The sequence below is a fragment of the Phoenix dactylifera genome, chromosome 2 (assembly GCF_051530095.1).
Source record: "Phoenix dactylifera cultivar Ajwa chromosome 2, Ajwa_hap1_PhDact_Kaust_v1.1, whole genome shotgun sequence".
Lineage (NCBI taxonomy): Eukaryota > Viridiplantae > Streptophyta > Magnoliopsida > Arecales > Arecaceae > Phoenix > Phoenix dactylifera.
In genome coordinates, this window is record NC_143191.1 from 30178063 (window position 1) to 30198398 (window position 20336).

Here is a 20336-nt window from a genome sequence, read left to right on the forward strand (position 1 = left end):
TCCGATTATTGGTTTAGAAGTTTCTGGTTTGGTGGCGGACCTTTTGTATGGACTGTGGTCGGTTTCAAGGTACATCGATTAATAATCGCATTATTCCATTGTAACATATTTATGCTGAAACTATTATTCCCTATCCTTTAGGGTTGCCATTATCTATCTCATATGGTATATTTTAAAATTATTTATATGATGGCTTTATGGACCGTTATAAATAATATGGCGAAATCGACAACTCTTAGGTTTAATCAGTAACAGTATAATTTTGTTCAAGTGACAAATATCTTCCTATTAATCTTTAAAGGTGTAAATGAAAATTGATGGTTACCATGAGTATAGCAGATGATGCGTATTGTTACTTTACCTTTAAATAAAAAATAAAATAAAATAAATTTGATTAATAAATAGCTCAAACATTTAATTTATGGTTAAAATATGGAAGAGAGAGAGAGAGAGGCTAGAGGGGAAATATACACATGGAACTATAATAGCAAAAAAGGATAAAGATGGAGAATCAGATACATCTTTATGTATCATAGAAGTTAACATTATAGACTCTAATAACAGCTGTTATTTAAAATGTAAGCATCAAGTGACAACTATACAGGTACTTTCTTTCTTTTTTTCCAGACCATGTACGGGGCAGGTCAGTTGCTGTTCAAAGCCAGATAGTAGATCAGAATAGTTCCGATAACACAAGCACCGCCCGACTCCCGTCTCCCGAGCGCTTTTGCGCGCCATTACGGCGACACCTCACCCCTCTGGCTTTATTTATTATTCTTCCCCGTTTTAAACTATTTATCGTACCAATTCCCTCACGTTAATTAAACAAAAAAATTATATATATTTTATAAAAACGGCAATCCATATATTTCTATCGTAAGTAGATCCTGTGCCAACTCAGGAAAAGCTAAAAAATAGGCGGAAAAATTATATCACAACGACAGTTTAAAACTAGTCTATTTTAATTCTTCTCCTTTCTTTTTTTAAAAAAGGAAAAACTCTCACTTTCGAATGTCTCATAAATATTAGAAAACTGGAGCAGAGCCTCGGTCTTTCAAATTCCTCGTGTTGAATCCGTCGAAGAAAAAACAAAAAAAAAAGAAAGGAAAGAAGAGCCATCAATCGATCGATCCATCCATGGAGATAAAAAATTCTGTCGGGAAGCTAGTCTGGTCCCTCTTCCCCCAATTTTGATGGTTTTCGGAGCCAAATCGGTAGATTCGCCGCGAAATCCCACCGGAACGAGAGTTCTTCTTGCGAAACGAGCAAATCGCCTGCTTCAAATCGATCTAGGGAGATTCCGCCAGTCGAAAGAGCGTTGTTTCGTCAAAAAATTATTAAATTTGGTCGGAGAAATTGGTGCCTCCTTTGGAGATAATAATACTAATAGCAATAATAGGGTTTGATTCCATCGCCTGGAGAGATGCCGGATACCATGCCGGTCCTGAGCAATGCCGCTGCCGATTCCTCCGATGCTTGCCAGGATAACCGCGAAGGTAGTTTCTATTTTGGTTGGATCCGTATTTGTTCCTTTTTCTCTCTCTTTCTTTAATTACATGCTCCAATCGTGGATTTTGTTCTCCATCTTTATCTTTTTCGATCGGTATGATTAGTAATCGCCATGTTAAATTGTTCTGATTTCTGGAAAAAAGGAAGAACTTTGTTTGATGAAGCAAGCAGGCAACCGATTTTTGGCAGAGTTTGTAATGGGTTGTGGAGTAAGATTAGCATCGTTTTTGGTTGCAGAAGCCATGTGGCAGCTAAAAGTCGAGGATCGCAAGGTGGGAGACGATGCTCGCCTGAATCCATACCCCGATCGCCCTGGCGAGCCCGACTGCATCTACTATTTGAGGACGGGGTTATGCGGTTATGGGAGTAACTGCAGATACAATCATCCTACTTACATTCGGCAGGTGAGAGCAGTAGATTCACTTTGTGTAGTTAATTGTGCTGAAACGCTTTAATCCTGTGCTTTTGTCCTCATCTGAGTTGATGATATTTGGAAAGAATCGGTGCTTCGTATTTGTCTATTGAGGTGTTGAGTGGATCAGCTTGCTAAAATTATAATGATTTTTTGTAGGGGCGTCGGCGTGGTGGTGAACCCCCGGAGAGAGATGGTCAACCTGATTGCCAGGTATTTTTTAACTTCACATAGTAGCTAGTTCAGTTTCCCTACCATATTCAGGCGGTTTTCAGATTGACAATTACCCATTTTATTAGGTTAGGCAATGAATTGATTATGGCAATCGAGTTCATGGCCAAAACTATAACCACAGCCAACTACCTCTGTCTCAATTATGTGGAGCAACAAATTTAAAAGGGAAACACATTATAATAGTCCCAGAGATCGACGAAAATGGGAAGAATACATTGAGGATAATAAAATGTAACAATGTGACGTGACTGAAACGGCGAGTTATTGTTTGGCATTGCTAATATAGATTAATACTTAAGAGATGATCTAAGTAATAAAATAATCTCTATTCTTTAAGCCTAATCCTTATATTTTTCTAATTGCCGATATGTTGCTATTGATGAACTTTCGATCATGCCAACTGTTGAAGGTGATCGACTTGTGTTTTTTTTTTGTCATGTACTAAAGATACTTGTTCCAAGGTTGTTATCAGTAACGTGGGTACATCTCTCGAGTTAATATAATTGTGATAAATTTATAGAAAGTTTTTATTATCAAACTTATAAAATTTGGTACGGTGTGCAGCTTTTATTTTTTAAAAAAGAAACATATAATTAGACAAATTTGAAAAAGAAATGAAGGAAATTCTAAGAAGAAAGTAGTAAAAGAACAAAGAGGTTGATGCTAATAACGTAAACAAGAAGATGAAAATCCAAAATAATGCATGTGTCAGATGAGATGGCAAACATACGATTCTTTGGGTGCTTTCCAAGAACCTTTGTCCTAATATACATGCATTAAGAAGACTAGGAAGAGTTTGCCCCACAAATTAAAGTTCTCAGTAATGGTTGTAATCAAGCTATGATAGGCATACCAGGCCATTTTGTGCTTGGTGCTGGATGAAACAATACATTACCCAAATTAACCACTTCTTACTAATTAATAGTCCTAAATGGTTTTATGATTCAAACTTCTCATCTTATATGGACACATACATATGTCACAGTTTTTACTAGCGCAAGCTGATATAAAGACCACAATAACAATATTCCACCACAAACCACCAACTCATGTCATATCAACACTACCAGGGCAAAAAAAAATCGTACTAAGGTATACTTTCCAAAATTTTTGTAGAATAAGTATCTTATTTTGCAATTACTCCGTTTCATTGTGCGACAACCAGTGTGCTATCATTCAAAAATACATTATGGTGTTTATTATGCTTTCAACTCTAAAAGAAGGTGCTTGATATGATATAATATATTAATTTCATTACTTCAACCTAGGATTTCAACTAGTGTTGCCTAGAAGAGCAACTAGACATTCATGTTGTTACCTCAAAATGCTGAACAAGGTGCTAATCAAAGATGACATGAGGTGATATATAAATTCTCCATTTTCTTAAATGAATATGGTTAAAGGAATCACCTCAAGCCTTGGGTGGATCTCATTTATGAATGATCATAAATATCCTATTGTAGAGCATGTTGTGCATGAATACATCCACATTGTAAGCATTACAATTATCATTTGTCCAATCTCTTTCTCAAACTTGAACATTTCTTATGGTAGTGTTTCCACATTATGCTTAATGGTAGGATGCTAATATATGTTATCTAAAGCAAATCAACCCCCCAACTACTATTTTTGTGTAGTGAAGAATGTTTTCCGTTGGTACATAATGAATAATTGCATGAGCAATAATGGAAGATTTTGGACTGTAATTAGGCCTATTTAGAAAAAGCAATTTTCTGTCATCTTTAGATTAATTTGGGCATATTGATGTATATGATTAGCATGTCTTTAGAAAAACTAGTATGATATTTGCTTCATATCATAATCAATGTTTTGAACCCTAGTGGGATGATGAGTGTCCTGGCCAGCCTGTCCCTTTGCGTGAGAAAAAGGGATCGGGATGGGGTTAGGACTCTGAAACCTATTCACATGAGGAAAGAAGAAAGAGGAAAGAAAGAAAAAGGAGAAAAGAAGAAAGGAAGGAAAGAAGAAGAAAAAGGAAAGAAAGAAACAAAGAAGGAAGAACAAAAGGAAGAAGGAAGAAAGGAAAGAAAGAAGAAGAAAAGGGAATGATAGAAAGGAAGAGAGAAGAAAAAGAAGGGAAGGAAAAAAGGAAGAAGGGAAAGAAAGAAGAAGAAAAAGAAAGAAAAAAAGAAAGAAAGAAAGGAACAAGAAAAAGAAAGAAAGGAACAAAGGAAGAACAAAAAAAAGGAAAGAAAAGAAAGAAGAAAAAGAAATAAATAAAGAAAGAAAGAAATAAAGGAAAGAAGGGGAGAAAGATAGGGGGTATCTATCGGGACGACCACCAGGAGGGGGCGGCACAGCATGGCGTCTCATTTTGTAGAGAAATAGGGACACCTTTGCCCACTATATCTAAACCCTTGATTATAATGATGATGATGATGAGGACAACAACGACAACAACAATGATGATGACGATGACGATGATGATGATGACGTTGATGATCATGATGATGATGACAATGATAATAACAACAATGATAATGATGACAACAATGATGACGACAACGATGACTATAATGATGATGACGACGACGATGACTACGATGATGATGATGCTGTCCAACTAGTACTAAAATTTGTGATGAACTTCTGCCCCACAAAAAAATGTCTTTTAGGGACATCTTAAATTTAGGCCCCGTTTGGGAGAGCTTTTGGAGGGCCAAAAAGCACTTTCTGCCTATCCAAAAGTACTTTTGGATTAAAAAGGATATTTAGTAAAAATTTCGGAAAGCTGTTTTAGCTTTCTTCGAAAGCTGAAAATAGCTTTTTGGGAAAAGCTCTATTTTGGAGCTTTCCAAAAAAGCTGCTTTCAGCTTTGTCGGAAAGCTATTTTTTTAACCAAAACACCTTTATTTAAAAACCTTTTTTTCTCCCAAAATGCCCCATCCCCCTCCTCTTCCTCTCCCACCCATCCCCCTCCTCTCCCTCTCCCCCGCCGCCACCCACGACGCCCTCCCCCTCTTCTCCCTCCTCTCCCGCTCCGTCTCCCCCGCCGCTACCCTCTCTCCCCCACCGCCGCCCCTGACACCCTCTGCCTTTTCTCCCTCCTCCTCTGCCGTTCCCTCTCCCCTGCCGCTGCCCCCGACACCCTCCTTCCATGCCGCTGCCTCTCCCCCCCGCCACCCCCGACGCCCTCCTCCCCTGCCGCTGCCTCTCCCCCGCCGCCGCCCCCGACGCCCTCTTCGTCTTCTCCATCCTCCTCTGCTGCTCCCTCTCCCCCACCGCCGACTCCGACGCCTTCCGCCTCTTCTCCCTCCCCCGACTGCCTCTCCCTCTCCCCCGAAGCTTCTCCCTCCGGCTTCGCCGCCCATCCTCCCATCGTCACGCCGCCGGGAGCTTGATCGCCCCTTCCATGACTGCGCGAGAGAAATGAGGCAAGGGAAGAAGAAGGGAGAGGGGAGAAGCTTCGGGAAGGAAGAAGAGGAAAGAAGAGAAGGAAAAGAAAAGAAAAATAAAAGAAAAGAAAAAAGAAGAAGAAAAGGAAATAAAAAAATAGAGAAGATAAAATAAATAAATAAATAAAAATATTAGTAATTGTTTAACCAATTTTATCATCTAGCTAAAAAATTTGTTAGAGAGATAAATGGTCATCATAAGAGTAAAAATTAATTTACGCTAATAATTAAAATAATTTATGCCTTTATTATGGTATTATACTATAAATATAATACTATATTATATTATATCATAATACATTAATATGTTATGTTAAATAATTTAATATTATGTTATATTATGAGAAATTAATTTATGCTAATAATTATAATATTTTATACCTTTATTATTGTATTATACTATAAATATAATATAATATTATATTATACATAATATATTAATATGTCATGTTAAATAATTTAATATTTTGTTATATTATGAAAAATTAATTTACGCTCATAATTATAATATTTTATATCTTTATTATTGTATTATACTATAAATATAATATTATATTATATTATATCATAATACATTGATATATTATGTTAAATAATTTAATATTATATTAAATTATTATCCTATAGTATACAATGTTATAGTTCTATATTATAATAATATTATATTACATTATGATAATATTATACTATATCATATATTTATGTATTAATATATATTGTATTTTATTATGCTTTGTTGTATAATACTATGTAATGCCTTTTATGGTCATTTTGTCATACAAAAGTACTTTCTCAGTTTATTTACCAAACACATTAAAATGCCACAGCACTTTAGAAATATAGTTATTAGACAACAAACAACTTTTTATAAAAGCTCTACTTCACAAAGCTCTACTTCCAACAGCTCTACTTCTAAAAGCTCTACTGCCAACAGCTCCCCCAAACAGGGCCTTAGTCAATTAAACATTACCTTCCTTCGAGGGCCTAGTATGGAAAGTCCGTGTTTGAACTATACATTTTTCCTTTATGAGAAACATAGTAACGGTTTCACTATCTAGAATCGAGCATGGAACCTCACCATTTAGGAGAGGGTTGCTGACAGCTGGTCTAATTTATGTTGGCATTTTTAAGCAAAATTGGATCACTTCTCATAAATCAATTAATAGTAAATGGGGAGTATTTACAAGATCTAGGAGTCATTTTCTCTATCCATAATAGAAACTTCATATCTAGCATGGGGTTTTAAACTTTGTCACAATCAATATGAGGACATTTGGGTGATCAGTATGAATGTCATTTTAAATTCCAGTACTGTAATCACTATGAAGCATGGAAACTGATACTGGATAATGATATGACCAATTTGTTCTTAATTGTTGACTCGTATGCTTAACTTGATGTACATATTCCTTTATCCTGCCCTTCCTAATTTTACTGCACATCATCTCAACATTGTCATCTCACTCTTCTACGTGCTTAGACTCCTCTTTAATGGTCATCTTTCTTGATCATATAGCATTGTGAATCCTATAAGTTTCAAAGACATTCATTAATTGCATAACATTCTAGAGGCACCTTATCAGTTTACCCACTTGGCTCAATTCTATTAGATTTATCCTCAAATTTTTCTTTGATCTTCTATATAATAGATTCGATATAGTGAGAATGATTATGGCATTCTCTCTTAGCCATCTATATCTAGTGGGATTCCTTTTCATTTCCAATAATGTATTTGTGTACTTTGTTGTAATGCTGTTGTTCCTTTTTAGTGCCTTTATCATCCGATGCTTTCCTCTATAATTCTAGCTTTATGTGCAACACTATTCTTGTCTTTTATTTTATGATATATTATTTGCAGCAAAAAAAATATGACCATTGGTAACTCTACCTACATATTAGCTTTAAGCTTGCTTATGTTAGGGGTAAAGAGATAACATATGGTGTGGAATTTTGGTGCTGGACTACCAAAAATGGACGTTTGCTTTTTTTAACCAAGGAATGCGGAACCGTCCCGAACCAACCTCTTCCGAGCCTTACTGTTGGCTTACCGGTACGGTTCCGGCTTTGAAAACGGTTCACTATCCGAGCCGGAGAAGGAGAAGGAGAAGAGAAAGAAAGAGCGAGCGGGGGAGGGAGGGAGAAGGAGCGGTCGCGGACGCCTGCGGAGGGCCGCGGGGGAGGCCGAGGTTGCAGCCGCATCTCCTGTTTCTTTCACTGAATTCACTTAAAAATCTCCAATTTTTTTTCCGCGGCTCTCCGTAGGCATTCGCGGCCGCTCCTCCCTCCTCTCTTCCCCGCCCGCTCTCTCTTTTTCTTCTCCTTCTCCGGATTCGATTGCTTTTCTCTCTCGGTACGGGCCCGGCACGATTCATACCGACTTGTGCTGCCAGGCAATCTGTACGGTGCCCGGTACCGACACAATAGACCTTGTTCTTAACACAACTATTTTCAGCACTTATCACCATGCCTTTGCACATGTCCTAAATAATTTTCATATATTTCTTTTATATGCTTTTCTACCGTAATCCCACCAGATTGGATCTCTAAATTGTTATTTTTCATCTTTAATCCAATATCCTCTCCAATAACTTCATAATGACTCATAAGTTTAAAACTATTGTTGTTGATGCAGTTTCATACCTCAGTTGTATTCTATATGTATAAGACATTACTTCTTCCTTTTCAAGATCTTATTGTATAACCTAACATGCGAAACTGGCCCCACTTTTCCAATGTAATCTTTTTTTCTTTAGCATCATCATCTTTAACTAAAATCATATTGTCCTCACACTTAATATGCCTAACTTGATCTGTGTCTGTAGTTTTCATGTCCATGTAGAAACTTTTGTTGTTACTGTTTTTTCTTCCTAGCCAAACCTTATTCTATAGAGCATATTAGTCTATGCATTTAGCTAGATCAGATTTTCTTCTACCGTTTTTACTTTGTGAAATGTTAAAAGAATTCAATACCATTCCTTTTTGTCATCCTTTCAAGCAAGTTCTCTTTTCTTCTTGGTTGTTTTTTGGACCTTGTAATTCTACCATTAAGTTTTTTCGTTGTACATTATGCACTTGCTAACTCAATTTACCATCACATATCAGATCCTATTTGGTGCAATTGTCAAGTTCCAATACCTTTAATTAAAGTTCACTCTCTAAAGGATGTTCAGTTTCCCTCTTGTACTCACCATCCTATTCTAGAGCATCTTGTGGTTTGGCTTTGGTATATGCATAATTACTAGCTCATGTTATGACATGCTTATTGTATTGCTTGGCAATCATTTGATGTCCATTTTCATAATTTTGGGGGAAAATTGTATCTATAACACATCTGAGCTGCTCTTTGAATAATATGATTATTGCTCTTTTTGAAAGAAGCCATTGAAATGCAAGGTAATTGGCAACAAATGCTTATTTATTGAATTGTTAGCTTCATTTATCTTTAAACTCTAATCCACCATGTTTCCTCTCATATGTTGTGCTACTTCTTCCAAATTGACCATTAAGTCGTTTCTCCCTTTAGTGCATTAGTATTCATCTCCTTTAGTTTCTTTTTAATTCGTTCAATTCATTGTGCTTGTGGTGCATAAGCACTAACTACACTATACTCAATTAACATATCTATCTCCAATTTTGTAGCCACCAACTCAATAGCTAGTAATCTATCATGTATTCTTCTATCATGTACAATTTTAACCTTTATATCTTTACACTATACTCAATTAACATATCCAGTCTTATCCTTCCTACAAATATAAGCTCATTCATTGTCAATTTCATGGATTTTTAATTCTAGTGTGCAATAAGTATGCTCCCATTTTCATCATCGTACACTACTTCACAAGTTTGCTATAATATATTATAAAATTAGAGAGGAGTATGCAAAAAGAAAGGCTCGCTCTGTTAAAATTATTAACCAAAATGTGATTAAACTTTATTAACAAAACTTACTAAAATGATATTTTAGAAGGATATAAATGGAACATGGATAGCTAAGCATAGATTATTTTTTTTTCAAAAAATACCGTCAGTCCTTCTTAACACATCCCTTTAAACTATGTTTTGTTTCAAAGGGGCCCCCTTCGTCCATTACTCCATTGATGTTGTTGATGGCTATGCACAAATGATCAAGATACCCCCACTAGTTCATCTTTTCCTCTTCTTCCCACATCATCACCCTCGTCCTCTCTCTCTCTCTCTCTCTCTCTCTCTCTCTCTCTCTCTCTCTCTATATATATATATATATATATATATATATATATCCAAGGCCTCATCTATGCCATTGTTTGCCCCTACCCCACTCTCCGCCCTAACGATCACTGTTACTAACCAATTTGATATAGGTAAGGAACCCTATGGGAATCCTTAGTCAACACAAGATCAAAGTTACACAATGCAAAGCACTAACTAAAATTAAAATTCAAACTAGAAGCTAACAAGATCAAACTAGAAACAAAAGTATAAAGAAAAGAACTCGAAAATATAACTAGAAGAGAGAGATTAAGAACTAGAAGCTAAACTAAAACCAAAGAGATGATTAGATGGCCTTGCACCTTCCCTTGTTGTTGGACCTTCAGTCTTGCATCTTCGATCTTCACAGGACGTCGATGGAACAATCTTGGCCTTTTATCCATATCCTCTCCCGAACGATGACCTCTCACTACAAGCTGTTAAGCAATCCCATGCTAGACAAGAATTGAGAAGAATCTCATGAAGGCTTTATTAATATTATTATGATGAAAAAAGGATACATAGGAGTATTTATAAGCTCTAGGGCCCTTGCATTGAAGGAAAGTCGTATAGGTCACTTGGAACTTGAATCTATTAATTTATAAATCATTTTCATATTTTATTCTAGATAATATAATGAATAATATAACTATTTTTATGGGCAATTACCAAGTAACAATGAATATCATAATAACAAACCAGTTAGTTCTTGATTCTAATAGCAATATAAATGTTTGACTTTGTTCATTCAGATACAAAACAACAATATAGTTCATATATCAACAACCATAATAGCAATATAAATGTTCACCAACATTTCTCAATATCCATGTGACAAGCATAATATCCGAAATAAACAAGTCAATAACTTATAAGAAGCAATACAATCACGCAAAGCATCCATCTCACGATTATTCAATATGGCTTTGATTTGTGCTCCTTTCTACTCGTGGTTCATCAATCTCTAAACAATCAGGAAGATGTATATCAAGGTTCGTCGAACCGAACGATTCCGGCTAGTTCCGTTCCGGCCACATCCAATTAGTTTTCAGCCTCTAGGGGGCCGGAACCATCTTTCATTGGGGAACCAACCCAGTCGGAGACCGAGTTAGATCAATTCGGACTAAACTGGCCGGTACGGCTTGGTTCAGCAATCCTTGATGTAGATCGTCCTCATCATCATAAGGTTAAATTCAAAATCCTTAATTGAATGATTATGGCAATAAAAAAGACACCAACTTAAAAGATTGTTGCAATAAAAAATTTTTTAAATTATTTTTTTAAAAAATCATTGTTAGGACTCAAATTCAAGTATCTAGGGTAAAGCTGTTGCCAAGAAAAAAGCATCCAGACACATCTTAGGTAGAGCTTCTGCCCAAAAGCTCCAAAATGAGCTTTTACCTAGTAGACCTTTTTGAGCTTTTGGATGAACTAGAAAGTTGTTTCAAAATTTTTACCAAGCACCTCAAAATCATCCAAAAGAGCTTTTGATCCTCTAAGAAACACTTTTTAGCCCCTCAAAAGCAATGCCAAACGAGCCTAAGAATTCTTGCCAAAATAGCTTCTAGAAGCAAAACTTTCTTTTGACGGTTATAAACAAATTGTCAGATACCTTCAGACGGCAATTAGTGCACTGTCCAAACATCCCAAACTTAGACAAGGTCGGACTTGGATCAAACTTGAACTGATGGTGTGTTAGTTCATCATCCGCTGGAGCTGATAGTTTGACAGAATGTACTAATGTCACGTTTCTAGCCATTCGTATTCTATTGATGGCATGCTTTTGGCTGTCAATTCAAGTTTTGGACTGATTGATATAGCTTCAATAATTTGGCCATATCTCTTTCATCCAGGCTCTAATTGAGGTGATTCAAGTTGCATTGGAACACTAACTCGATGCTGGACGTAATAGAAGTGGTTTCACCTGAAATCTCCAACTATGCTGATCTTGGTACTGTCATCTTTGGGATTGATGTGCGGTAGCATGTTCTATTGGCTACGACTTGAACCGGTTTTGCCCAAAACTTCAAAATTGCAAGCCCATTGGACCTGAGAGTAAAGTGTCAAGTTGGAACGCTCCGTGAAATCATACTGAGGATTGGGTGGCCATCCTAAGCGTGTTCTTTCCTCTAAAAGCTGATTTTCACATGAGGCTTAGGAACCCACCTTCAAGTTTGCTTAAGCGCAAGCTTTCAATGTAACCATGTGATCCTTTTCGAGTTTTGGTAGCCTTTCATCATACAGACTCTAGTTATGAGGCCTCTTTTTTGACTGTGTGGACTCCTAGCTCAGGCATGTGGCACACCTGGGATTCTGCAATTGCATCACATTTAATTGCTGCGACCTCTTCTTTTAACTAGCTTCGACTCCAAGCTTGAATTCATGTAGAAAACCCTTTGCAAAACTCAACAAAGAAACAAGGGAAAAAATAATGTAGAAGATTCCCACTCCACTCAACTCCATCTCTGTCTCTCCAATCTCATCTTCATCCATCCCTTTCTAGAAACTTAGATCTATCCATCAATCTGATTGTGATCTTAAATATACCTCACTTCATCTCTCAGCTACCCTATGATGTGATCCCTCTTCAACTTCCTCGATCCCCATACTTTTGTCTTTCTCTTGTCGCGCTATTTCTTTGTTTCGTTGTCTCGTGGGTATTAGTGGGTCGAAATTGGACTTGCAAGGGATGATGGCCTTGTGCTACAATTCGGGGTGTGCAAAAAACCAGCCTCACCACGAACTAGTCTCTTCAATTCGATTTATTTTTTTTAGATTCAATTTGGTGTTAGTTTGAGTTTTTAGAAAACCGATTTATACAGACCGACCTGACTCATATGTGTGTGTATATATATATATATTCAAACCACTCAACTGGGCCCATATGTTTATATACATATATATATTTCAATTTTTTATTTTTTTATTTTTTTATGTATAAAATAGATTTTTTATGCTTAGATTTAACCCAGCTCATTTAGTCCAATCTATTGCCCGATAAACGAAACCTAACGGAATCGAACAGAATTTCTCGGATCTGTTTCAAGCAATTTTTTTATATGCTTGGTTTGGTTTTGATTTTGATTTTCAAAAACTTGTTTAAGTCGGTTCGGTTTTGGGTATATCTCCAAATCGACCCAACCTAATCTGTGGATACTTGTAGCTATAGCCTCTCCAACATCCTAGCGTACCCAATTGGCTAGCACTACATTCCCACCTTTGCCCATTCTACTTACTCCCACTCCCTCTCCCTCACCTCCTTTCATTACTTCTACTCCCCAATTGCCGCCGACAACATCGCTTCCCTTATCCTCACCCTCCCTCCCACCACAAGGTTTACCACCACCACCATTGTTTACCATCACAATGGTCACTACCACCTCAATCACTACCACCATCATCACCATTAGAATCACAATCACAACCACAACCACAACCACCATAGCCACAACAATCACCATCAAAGGTGTCAACGCTAGTCGCAGACTCAGGAGTGAAGGTGGGATGAAGTTCTCCAAGGCTAAAGAAAAAGGGGAGAGAGGTGCGAGGGTGATAATTGTGGTGGTGTTGATAGTGGAGGTGATGGTGGTGGTGGTGGTGGTGATGGTGACAGTGTTGATAGTGTTGGTGGTTGTGGGTGTGTGGGTTACCAGAGGGCAAGAGGGTGATTGTTGTGGTGATGGTGTTGATTTTGGAGGTGATGGTGGTGGTGGTAGCAATGGTTGTGGTGATGAAGGTGCTTATGGTGATGGTGATGGTGGGTATTGTAGGTCATGTAGGGGATAGAGGGGTGATGATGATGGTTGTGGTGATGGTAGTGATAGTTATGGTGGTGGTGATAGTAAAGTTACTATTGGTGACAATGATAGTGATGGTGAGCATGGTGGTTGCCGGAGGGCTAGACGAGGAATCAATGAGAGGGGGAGATGTAGAGGGGATTTTGGCATGGACAAGGATATGTGGGAATTTCTGGATATTTTAGGACTCACATGATTCTCATGCGAGTCTTTTAATGAAGTTGGTCTAATGGAGTTGGATAGAAGGGGCCACTTTGAAACAAAATGTGATTTGAAGGGCTACTTAGAGACTTTTTAAGGATGGGGAGGTTAATGTGTCACAAGGGTAAACTTGAGAGGGTATGAGCGTATTTTTCTCAATTTATTTTGAAAAGTTTCCTCTAATCCAAATCTCCAATAGAATATCTTTCTTACAACCACCTTATTTATGAAACAAACTCAAGCATCTGTAAGATTTTGAATTTAATAATGAAATCAGATTGAGATAAAAAATAAGAAATACTTGGTTAAAAGAAAATCAAGATCTATTTGTTTATATAAATCTTACCTAACACATACATAAGTGACCTCTGAAGTACATGATTTCTTGTTTCTAGGCATTATAGACATCATAGATCTCTGCAAGGGTAATCATTGATTTGCAGTGAAAGTGGTAGAGGCCAGCTACTACTGAAAGTATTTTAGCTTCTCTCTCTATACACACACTCATAATCAGGTAACTTTTTTTTTTGATTTGGCAGTTTTATTTTTAATGTTCTCATGAATGTTTTCCAAAGCAGCTATTACTTTGATGCTAATTGAGTCAAGCAACAAACATGTTTTGTTAAATCAATTTAATTTATTGTTCTGTTCTTGTCTCGTAAATGATTGGGCCAAATATGCTTTAAGACCTGCACTTATAAAATCTAGTCCTGTTTCACATTATTCTTGCAGTTTTTCCTAAAGACGGGTACTTGTAAGTTCGGAGCAACCTGTAAATATCATCATCCACAAGACAAGCATGAACCACGACCAGTTCAGCTGAATATTCTAGGGTTACCAATGCGGAAGGTATCTGCTTTTCCATTTCCCCTCATGCAGCTTCAATATCAGCATCTTCACTTTTCAAAAATTGATTGTGGTCTTGTATATAATGATTTTTCTTCCAAGAGCTAACTAGTGAGATATTTATTGTGTGTTCATTGTTATTCTGATGTCTCAGGATGAAAAGTCATGTCCCTATTACATGAGAACTGGACTCTGTAAATTTGGAATTGCTTGCAAGTTCAATCATCCTCAGCCTACCAGCCATGCAGCCATGTTACCTGTAAGAGGACCCTCATCCTATGGATCTACAGGGTCTCCTGTAGCAACTCCATCTGGGCTACCTTTAATTGCTGGACTTTCCATGTGGCCTTTATCAAGACTTCCTTGCATGTCTAATCACCATATACAAGGCCTTCCGTACATGTCTCTTGTTCTTCCACCCACCCAAGGTGCAATGCCTGTACAGCAGGGATGGAGCACGGACACGGTTAGCATCTATTATTTAATATTAGAAAGCTGAAATTTCATAAGATTGTATGACTGGTGGGTATTGCTGTTGGTGTCTCAGTATTATTCTTTGTAAAAGTTTTACATAGCTCATGATGTCTTAGGTGTTGTTATTTCATCTCTATACAGATCGAAACTCATTGACAATTGTTTAGACTGATGCTAGTGAAAATGTTTTTCTGACCTTATATGTGCTGATAATGCCCCAGTCTGTGACTGCATATACATCATCTTTTCATATTATTATCTGCGACTACATATACATTATCTTATCATGTTATTATATAAAACATTTTATAAATTAAATTTTATATAGAATGTTGATATAAAGGTTTTACTATATGATTATAATTTATGTTTCCTTTACTCTGAGCGCTTTAGATGCATTATAGGTGTGGTATGTGCTTTAAATTTTGACTTACACTGGACCTACATAGCCTTGTCTTTCCTCTATTAGGATTGTTTGTTGAAAACTTGAAATAGATAGCATCTGCCAAATCTTTGAATTCCTAATATTGAAGAGTTATTGCAATATCATGTATCAATAATATGTATTAGTAACAACACTAATTTCTAGTTTGTTATTCTCATGCTTGTTATATGAAGACATAGATCATATTTGTTGAGAAGATGCCAACTGCCTGTAATTGTCAAATTAGAATATAAAACACTTCCAGAAAATCTTGTATATGATGCAAATGATCTAATCTGCAAACAATTACAGTGTTTTGGAACTGAACTCTTACCGTGACCACATGCATAAGCTATGGATCAGACTTGGTGTCAATATTGTGAAAAGAAAGCAACATGTGATCTGAAATTTATGGAAATATTGGAAAGCTCAAGAAATAGATCTTGGTGACTTCCTACTTGGCTAGACTTATTGAGATAATTGCAATGGAAAGAAGATATTCTTTCATGGTACTTTAATTTATTAGGTCTGTTACTGGTTTATGGGATTATAAACAGATGCTTGATTTTGTCCTAGAACTTCCATCTGCAAGTGGAAAAGAATGGCACAAGATAAGTAACAAGATGACTAATAATATATGTAACAAGAAGGTACATGGTTTGACTCATCCATGTTTCTTATATTACATGAATCTGCAAAATGACTTGCCCCAAGTCCCTCTTAATTCGTGCTTCTCTAGTATTATACATCTACATATCAATAATAAGCACAACTAATAATGATGACTTACGAGCATTGTAAGCACAAAAGGTATTAATAAGCTAAAGTTGTGAAGGTGGGATACTTAACTGTGGTACTGAGAGCTACACAAAGCCTGATTGTGAAGTGGTGCATGATACACATGAACTCTGGTGAATGCACTACAGTATGTTCCAGCCTACATAGGAGGCCCAGGTGATAATGCAGATTGAACCCTTCAAATAGTAATCTCAATAAAATATACTTGTTGATGAAGTCAATGGCAAGAGAACATTTTGATTAGTGAAGTAAACTATTAGGTTTGTCTGAAATGGTAGAAGTGAAAATTTGGCATCATAAGTAGATGATGTCATAACAATCGAACAATGGTGATGGTAGAGAAATCGCTTATACAAGCGTACAGGCAATGATGGTTGTTGAGTCTTATTGCAAGATCTTAAGATTAGAATTTGAATAATGCCAAAACTTGAGAGTATGATGTATATGAAGTAGAATTTATTTGCCTAAGAGTCATATCTCATGATAACAAAACCAATAAGAACTAACATAGAAGGTCTTGATGCAAAGAACATGAACGAATGGATGGCTGATGAGTGTGAAAGAAGGTATATGCAAGTGCTAGAAACGCTTAGCAAAGTAAAGTCAATGTTACCTGTAATATTATATCCTAAAAGATTATCTCAAGCATGCTGAAAAGGTGTAACCTCAAAAAAGATAAGTGATGCTTTAGAGGTATTAAAAAGTGGTTACTGATATAATTCATGAATTTTAATTTTTTTCAGTTACTATTTTTGTTTATGACTTCTGGACCTTAGCATCAAAATAAAACAAAGCACACTAACAGTGTAAGCTGCATGTTTTCTTCTGTGTTTTAATGACTACCATACACATCCTGATTCCTGATTTTACAAGCCCAATCCATCTAGATCTCAGTATCTCACAACACACCCAGACAACAGAACATTATATTGATTGTTTCATGGACTCGGGACGATTCTAATGATGTCTACCTCTCTGCTAAGGTATCCATGCTCTCTTTCAATGATGGATTATATGTGCCTTCTTAAATATGTCTTTGCTGATATGGAAAATTAACTTTCTTCTGCACTTGCTGCTTGTTCACAAAAGAAAAGCTTCATAATTTTGACTTGTATTGTCATTTAGATGTGAAAGATGGGTCATATTGTAATTCAGATGTGAAACATGGGTGTAGTTGCAGTATGCCTTCCATTTGTTTGTTGCAGTATTGTATTCATGTAGCTGAATTTTTATATTCCATTTATAACTGAATATACTTTTGATATAAACCAGGGTGGTATAAACAATGTTGCCTCTACCAATGTTGTTGGATCTACTCAGATTTCCAACCCCAAGCATCATGCACAATCAGGTTCCAGCGCACCAGTTAATTTCCCTGAAAGGCCCGATCAGCCAGAATGCCAATACTACATGAAAACTGGGAGCTGCAAATATGGAACTTCTTGCAAGTACCATCACCCCAAAGAGAGGAACCAAGTAGCTATGTGCACAATTGGACCCCTTGGGCTTCCTCTAAGGCCAGTAAGTTGGATTCCTACTTTTACTTTTCCATTAGTCTTTCCATTGCCAATATCTTCTGTTCTGCAAGTGTCTGACTGTTCTTTTCTCGGTTTGTGTTCTCATGGCTTGACCACAAAAGGGCCAGCCGGTTTGCACATTTTACAGTATGTATGGAAGCTGCAAGTATGGCTCAACTTGCAAATTTGATCACCCATTCATGGGTTACTACAATTACACCTTGCCTGCATTCTCGATTCCTGGTGCTCCAGACCACTCTGTTCTCTTTCCCGACCCAAGGAATTCACAAGCCGTGTGGATGTCATCAGAAGATTCACCTTCCAAAACAATGAGGTTGCCTGATCAGCATGTGAAATCTGAGACAAGTGAGGAACCCCAGGACTCAAATGACTACAATCATGGCAATCATTCTTCACAAACTTCTCCATCACATATTGCTCGTCATTCAGAGTTCCCAGAAAAATACTCTGATTAACTTTTGTTTTTTATATTTATATCAGTTCCTTCAATGGAAATTTTGGCATCTCTGCCTCCTGTAGCACCATTTTTGCCAGTGGCCATGTAGTCTGCGCTGGGCTGTTCGAAGATTTACACGGTGGGTGATGATGGGAGGCGAAAGGTCTTTTGTGCTGAATAAAATGCTGAAAAGAATGTACGTCGAGATATTATACGACAAATTGATGTTTTTTTCTTCTGAGAAGAATCTGAGACTGCTGGAGGGACGAGCTCGATTTCTGTCTACACTTAATGTATAGCAGGTCTGTCAAAATAATGATGGTAAATGGGACTTTCGACCATCGTTACGGAAATAGATTCTCAAACAAACCACAGATAGAAAACATTTCTGTCAGATTTGCATGGACCTATGAACTAAAAGGTTGTACTGTATGGCTTGGGCTGTTTGAAACTTCCGAAGTAGTTAATCAAGAATTTTGAGGTTTTTCAATTTATTTTCCGCTTGTAGGAAATTTGGTTTGGAGCTTCTCTTTGTGACTTCATTTTCACTTGAATCTCATGGCAACTCCAAAACGGGCTCCAGAGAACAATCCCAGAGAAGAAAGTGACTTGCATACTTAGCCTGATAGATCTTAATTGTTGAGGATGCTGAGGGTTGGGTCTTATTTATTCGAAGAAATACAACAAAGAGCTGATTTTGTGAAGTCAGTTCATGTTAATGTGATTGTAGGAGTATGTATGAATATATTACGCACACACGAGAGGAGCGTATCGACAATTGCTGATATACTGCTATCATGACTCGTAGAACTTTTCTTTTTTTCTCTTTTTTTAAAGTGAAAATTAGGCCTGAGGCCTAATGACTCTCATTCAGTAACTTCTCTTTTTGTTCAAAAGTACTAATTGGAATATCTGGGTGTGTCCTACTTCACTTACTGCCTAACTGCTTCGTACAGGGCATATAAAACCGCCAAATCTAATGGGTGATTTCACATATATTTCCCCAAAAAAAAAGGAAGAAACCATACAGCTACTTTTGAAGTTAATAAACCACATAAACAAGAAACAAGTATTTACTGCCCGGCGAAATTGATACAGGGTACGGCTTCTTTATGCGTAGATGAAATGTTGAAGGGTGGCAATGAACCATAGCATCGTTTCAGTTGTTAATCCCTGACGAGCAGAAACCGACCTCAAACACCGACCCGGAGAATTGAACTGCAAGCTGACATGGCAGGGCACGGATGGTTCCTCACTTTTGCGGCCGGTGCTCGTTTGGGCGCGCGCGAACCACCCAATTAAGGAAAGATGAGTTTTGAAACGAAAAGGACTATAGTCGGAACACGGCCAGCTATCCCCTTACAGCGGACTCCCTTCACCGTAAGGCCTGCGAAGCTCTTCGGCTTCAGTTTTGCTTAGCATCAGACCAGGGGAAATATAGATCTCTCTCTTATCCATTTAGCCTATCAGCTTGCCAATACTGTAAATATTCTAAGATCAAAAGTTAAAATTTTATAATAATATAATTTTATTATGTTTCATCGTATCAGAACCCTCTTCGTAACTCATCTTCCACATAGGTACTAATTTCTTGATATTTTGTTATCGAGCCTCAAAAATAAAGATTCTACGTGCGCCGACATCTAGCTCTAGCCAGACCGATGATCCCAGGGTGGGATCAAACATCCACCTGCTGTACACCAAGAGGCAAGCAAGGCTATATTCCAACCCACACATCTTCGGGAATAAAGAATGGGGCCCAGGACAAGGTTCGACTGCACAAGGCGCCAGCCCTTGCTTCAGTTCCATGAGCAGTGGCTCGATTTGTCCGGTGCCCGGGCTAGTAGTAGGGTAGGGAGGATATAGAGGATGGGGAATGGTCCCTCGAGCTACACAAATAGGGGGGCCTTGGGTCGATTAATCAGTAATCACCGGCAAGGATAACCAGAAAATTACCCCTATCATCATCGGGGTCATAGTACGTGCTAAGAGTTATATCACAGGTAATGATGACTTTATAA

The 20336-nt window shown here is 37.3% G+C and overlaps 1 protein-coding gene across 4 annotated transcripts; it reads left to right on the forward strand.

Annotated features, from left to right (window-relative positions):
* The first annotated feature begins 636 nt into the window (after positions 1 to 636).
* On the forward strand, positions 637 to 18809 carry LOC103717055 (zinc finger CCCH domain-containing protein 66-like). Of its 4 annotated transcripts, none has more exons than XM_088715831.2 (8): positions 637 to 1496; positions 1747 to 1913; positions 2081 to 2134; positions 14508 to 14648; positions 14800 to 15111; positions 17614 to 17862; positions 17981 to 18224; positions 18360 to 18809. In XM_088715831.2, the coding sequence occupies exons 1-8, from the start codon at positions 1424 to 1426 to the stop codon at positions 18422 to 18424; spliced, it is 1305 nt and encodes a 434-aa protein (XP_088571957.2). In that variant the 5' UTR covers positions 637 to 1423; the 3' UTR covers positions 18425 to 18809. The 4 variants fall into 4 exon arrangements, with proteins under 4 accessions (XP_088571957.2, XP_008803515.3, XP_088571955.2 ...); XM_008805293.6 differs by having other exon boundaries at positions 14532 to 14648; XM_088715829.2 differs by having other exon boundaries at positions 17981 to 18536.
* The last annotated feature ends 1527 nt before the right edge of the window (positions 18810 to 20336 follow it).

What these genes read in the sequence shown, in the direction of transcription:
- LOC103717055 (XM_088715829.2), top strand. Translation starts at nt 1,424, where the DNA reads ATGCCGGATACCATGCCGGTCCTGAGCAATGCCGCTGCCGATTCCTCC. An exon ending in TAGGGTTACCAATGCGGAAG is followed by an intron (nt 14,649 to 14,799) that starts GTATCTGCTTTT and finishes CTGATGTCTCAG; the next exon opens with GATGAAAAGTCATGTCCCTA. An exon ending in AGGGATGGAGCACGGACACG is followed by an intron (nt 15,112 to 17,613) that starts GTTAGCATCTAT and finishes GATATAAACCAG; the next exon opens with GGTGGTATAAACAATGTTGC.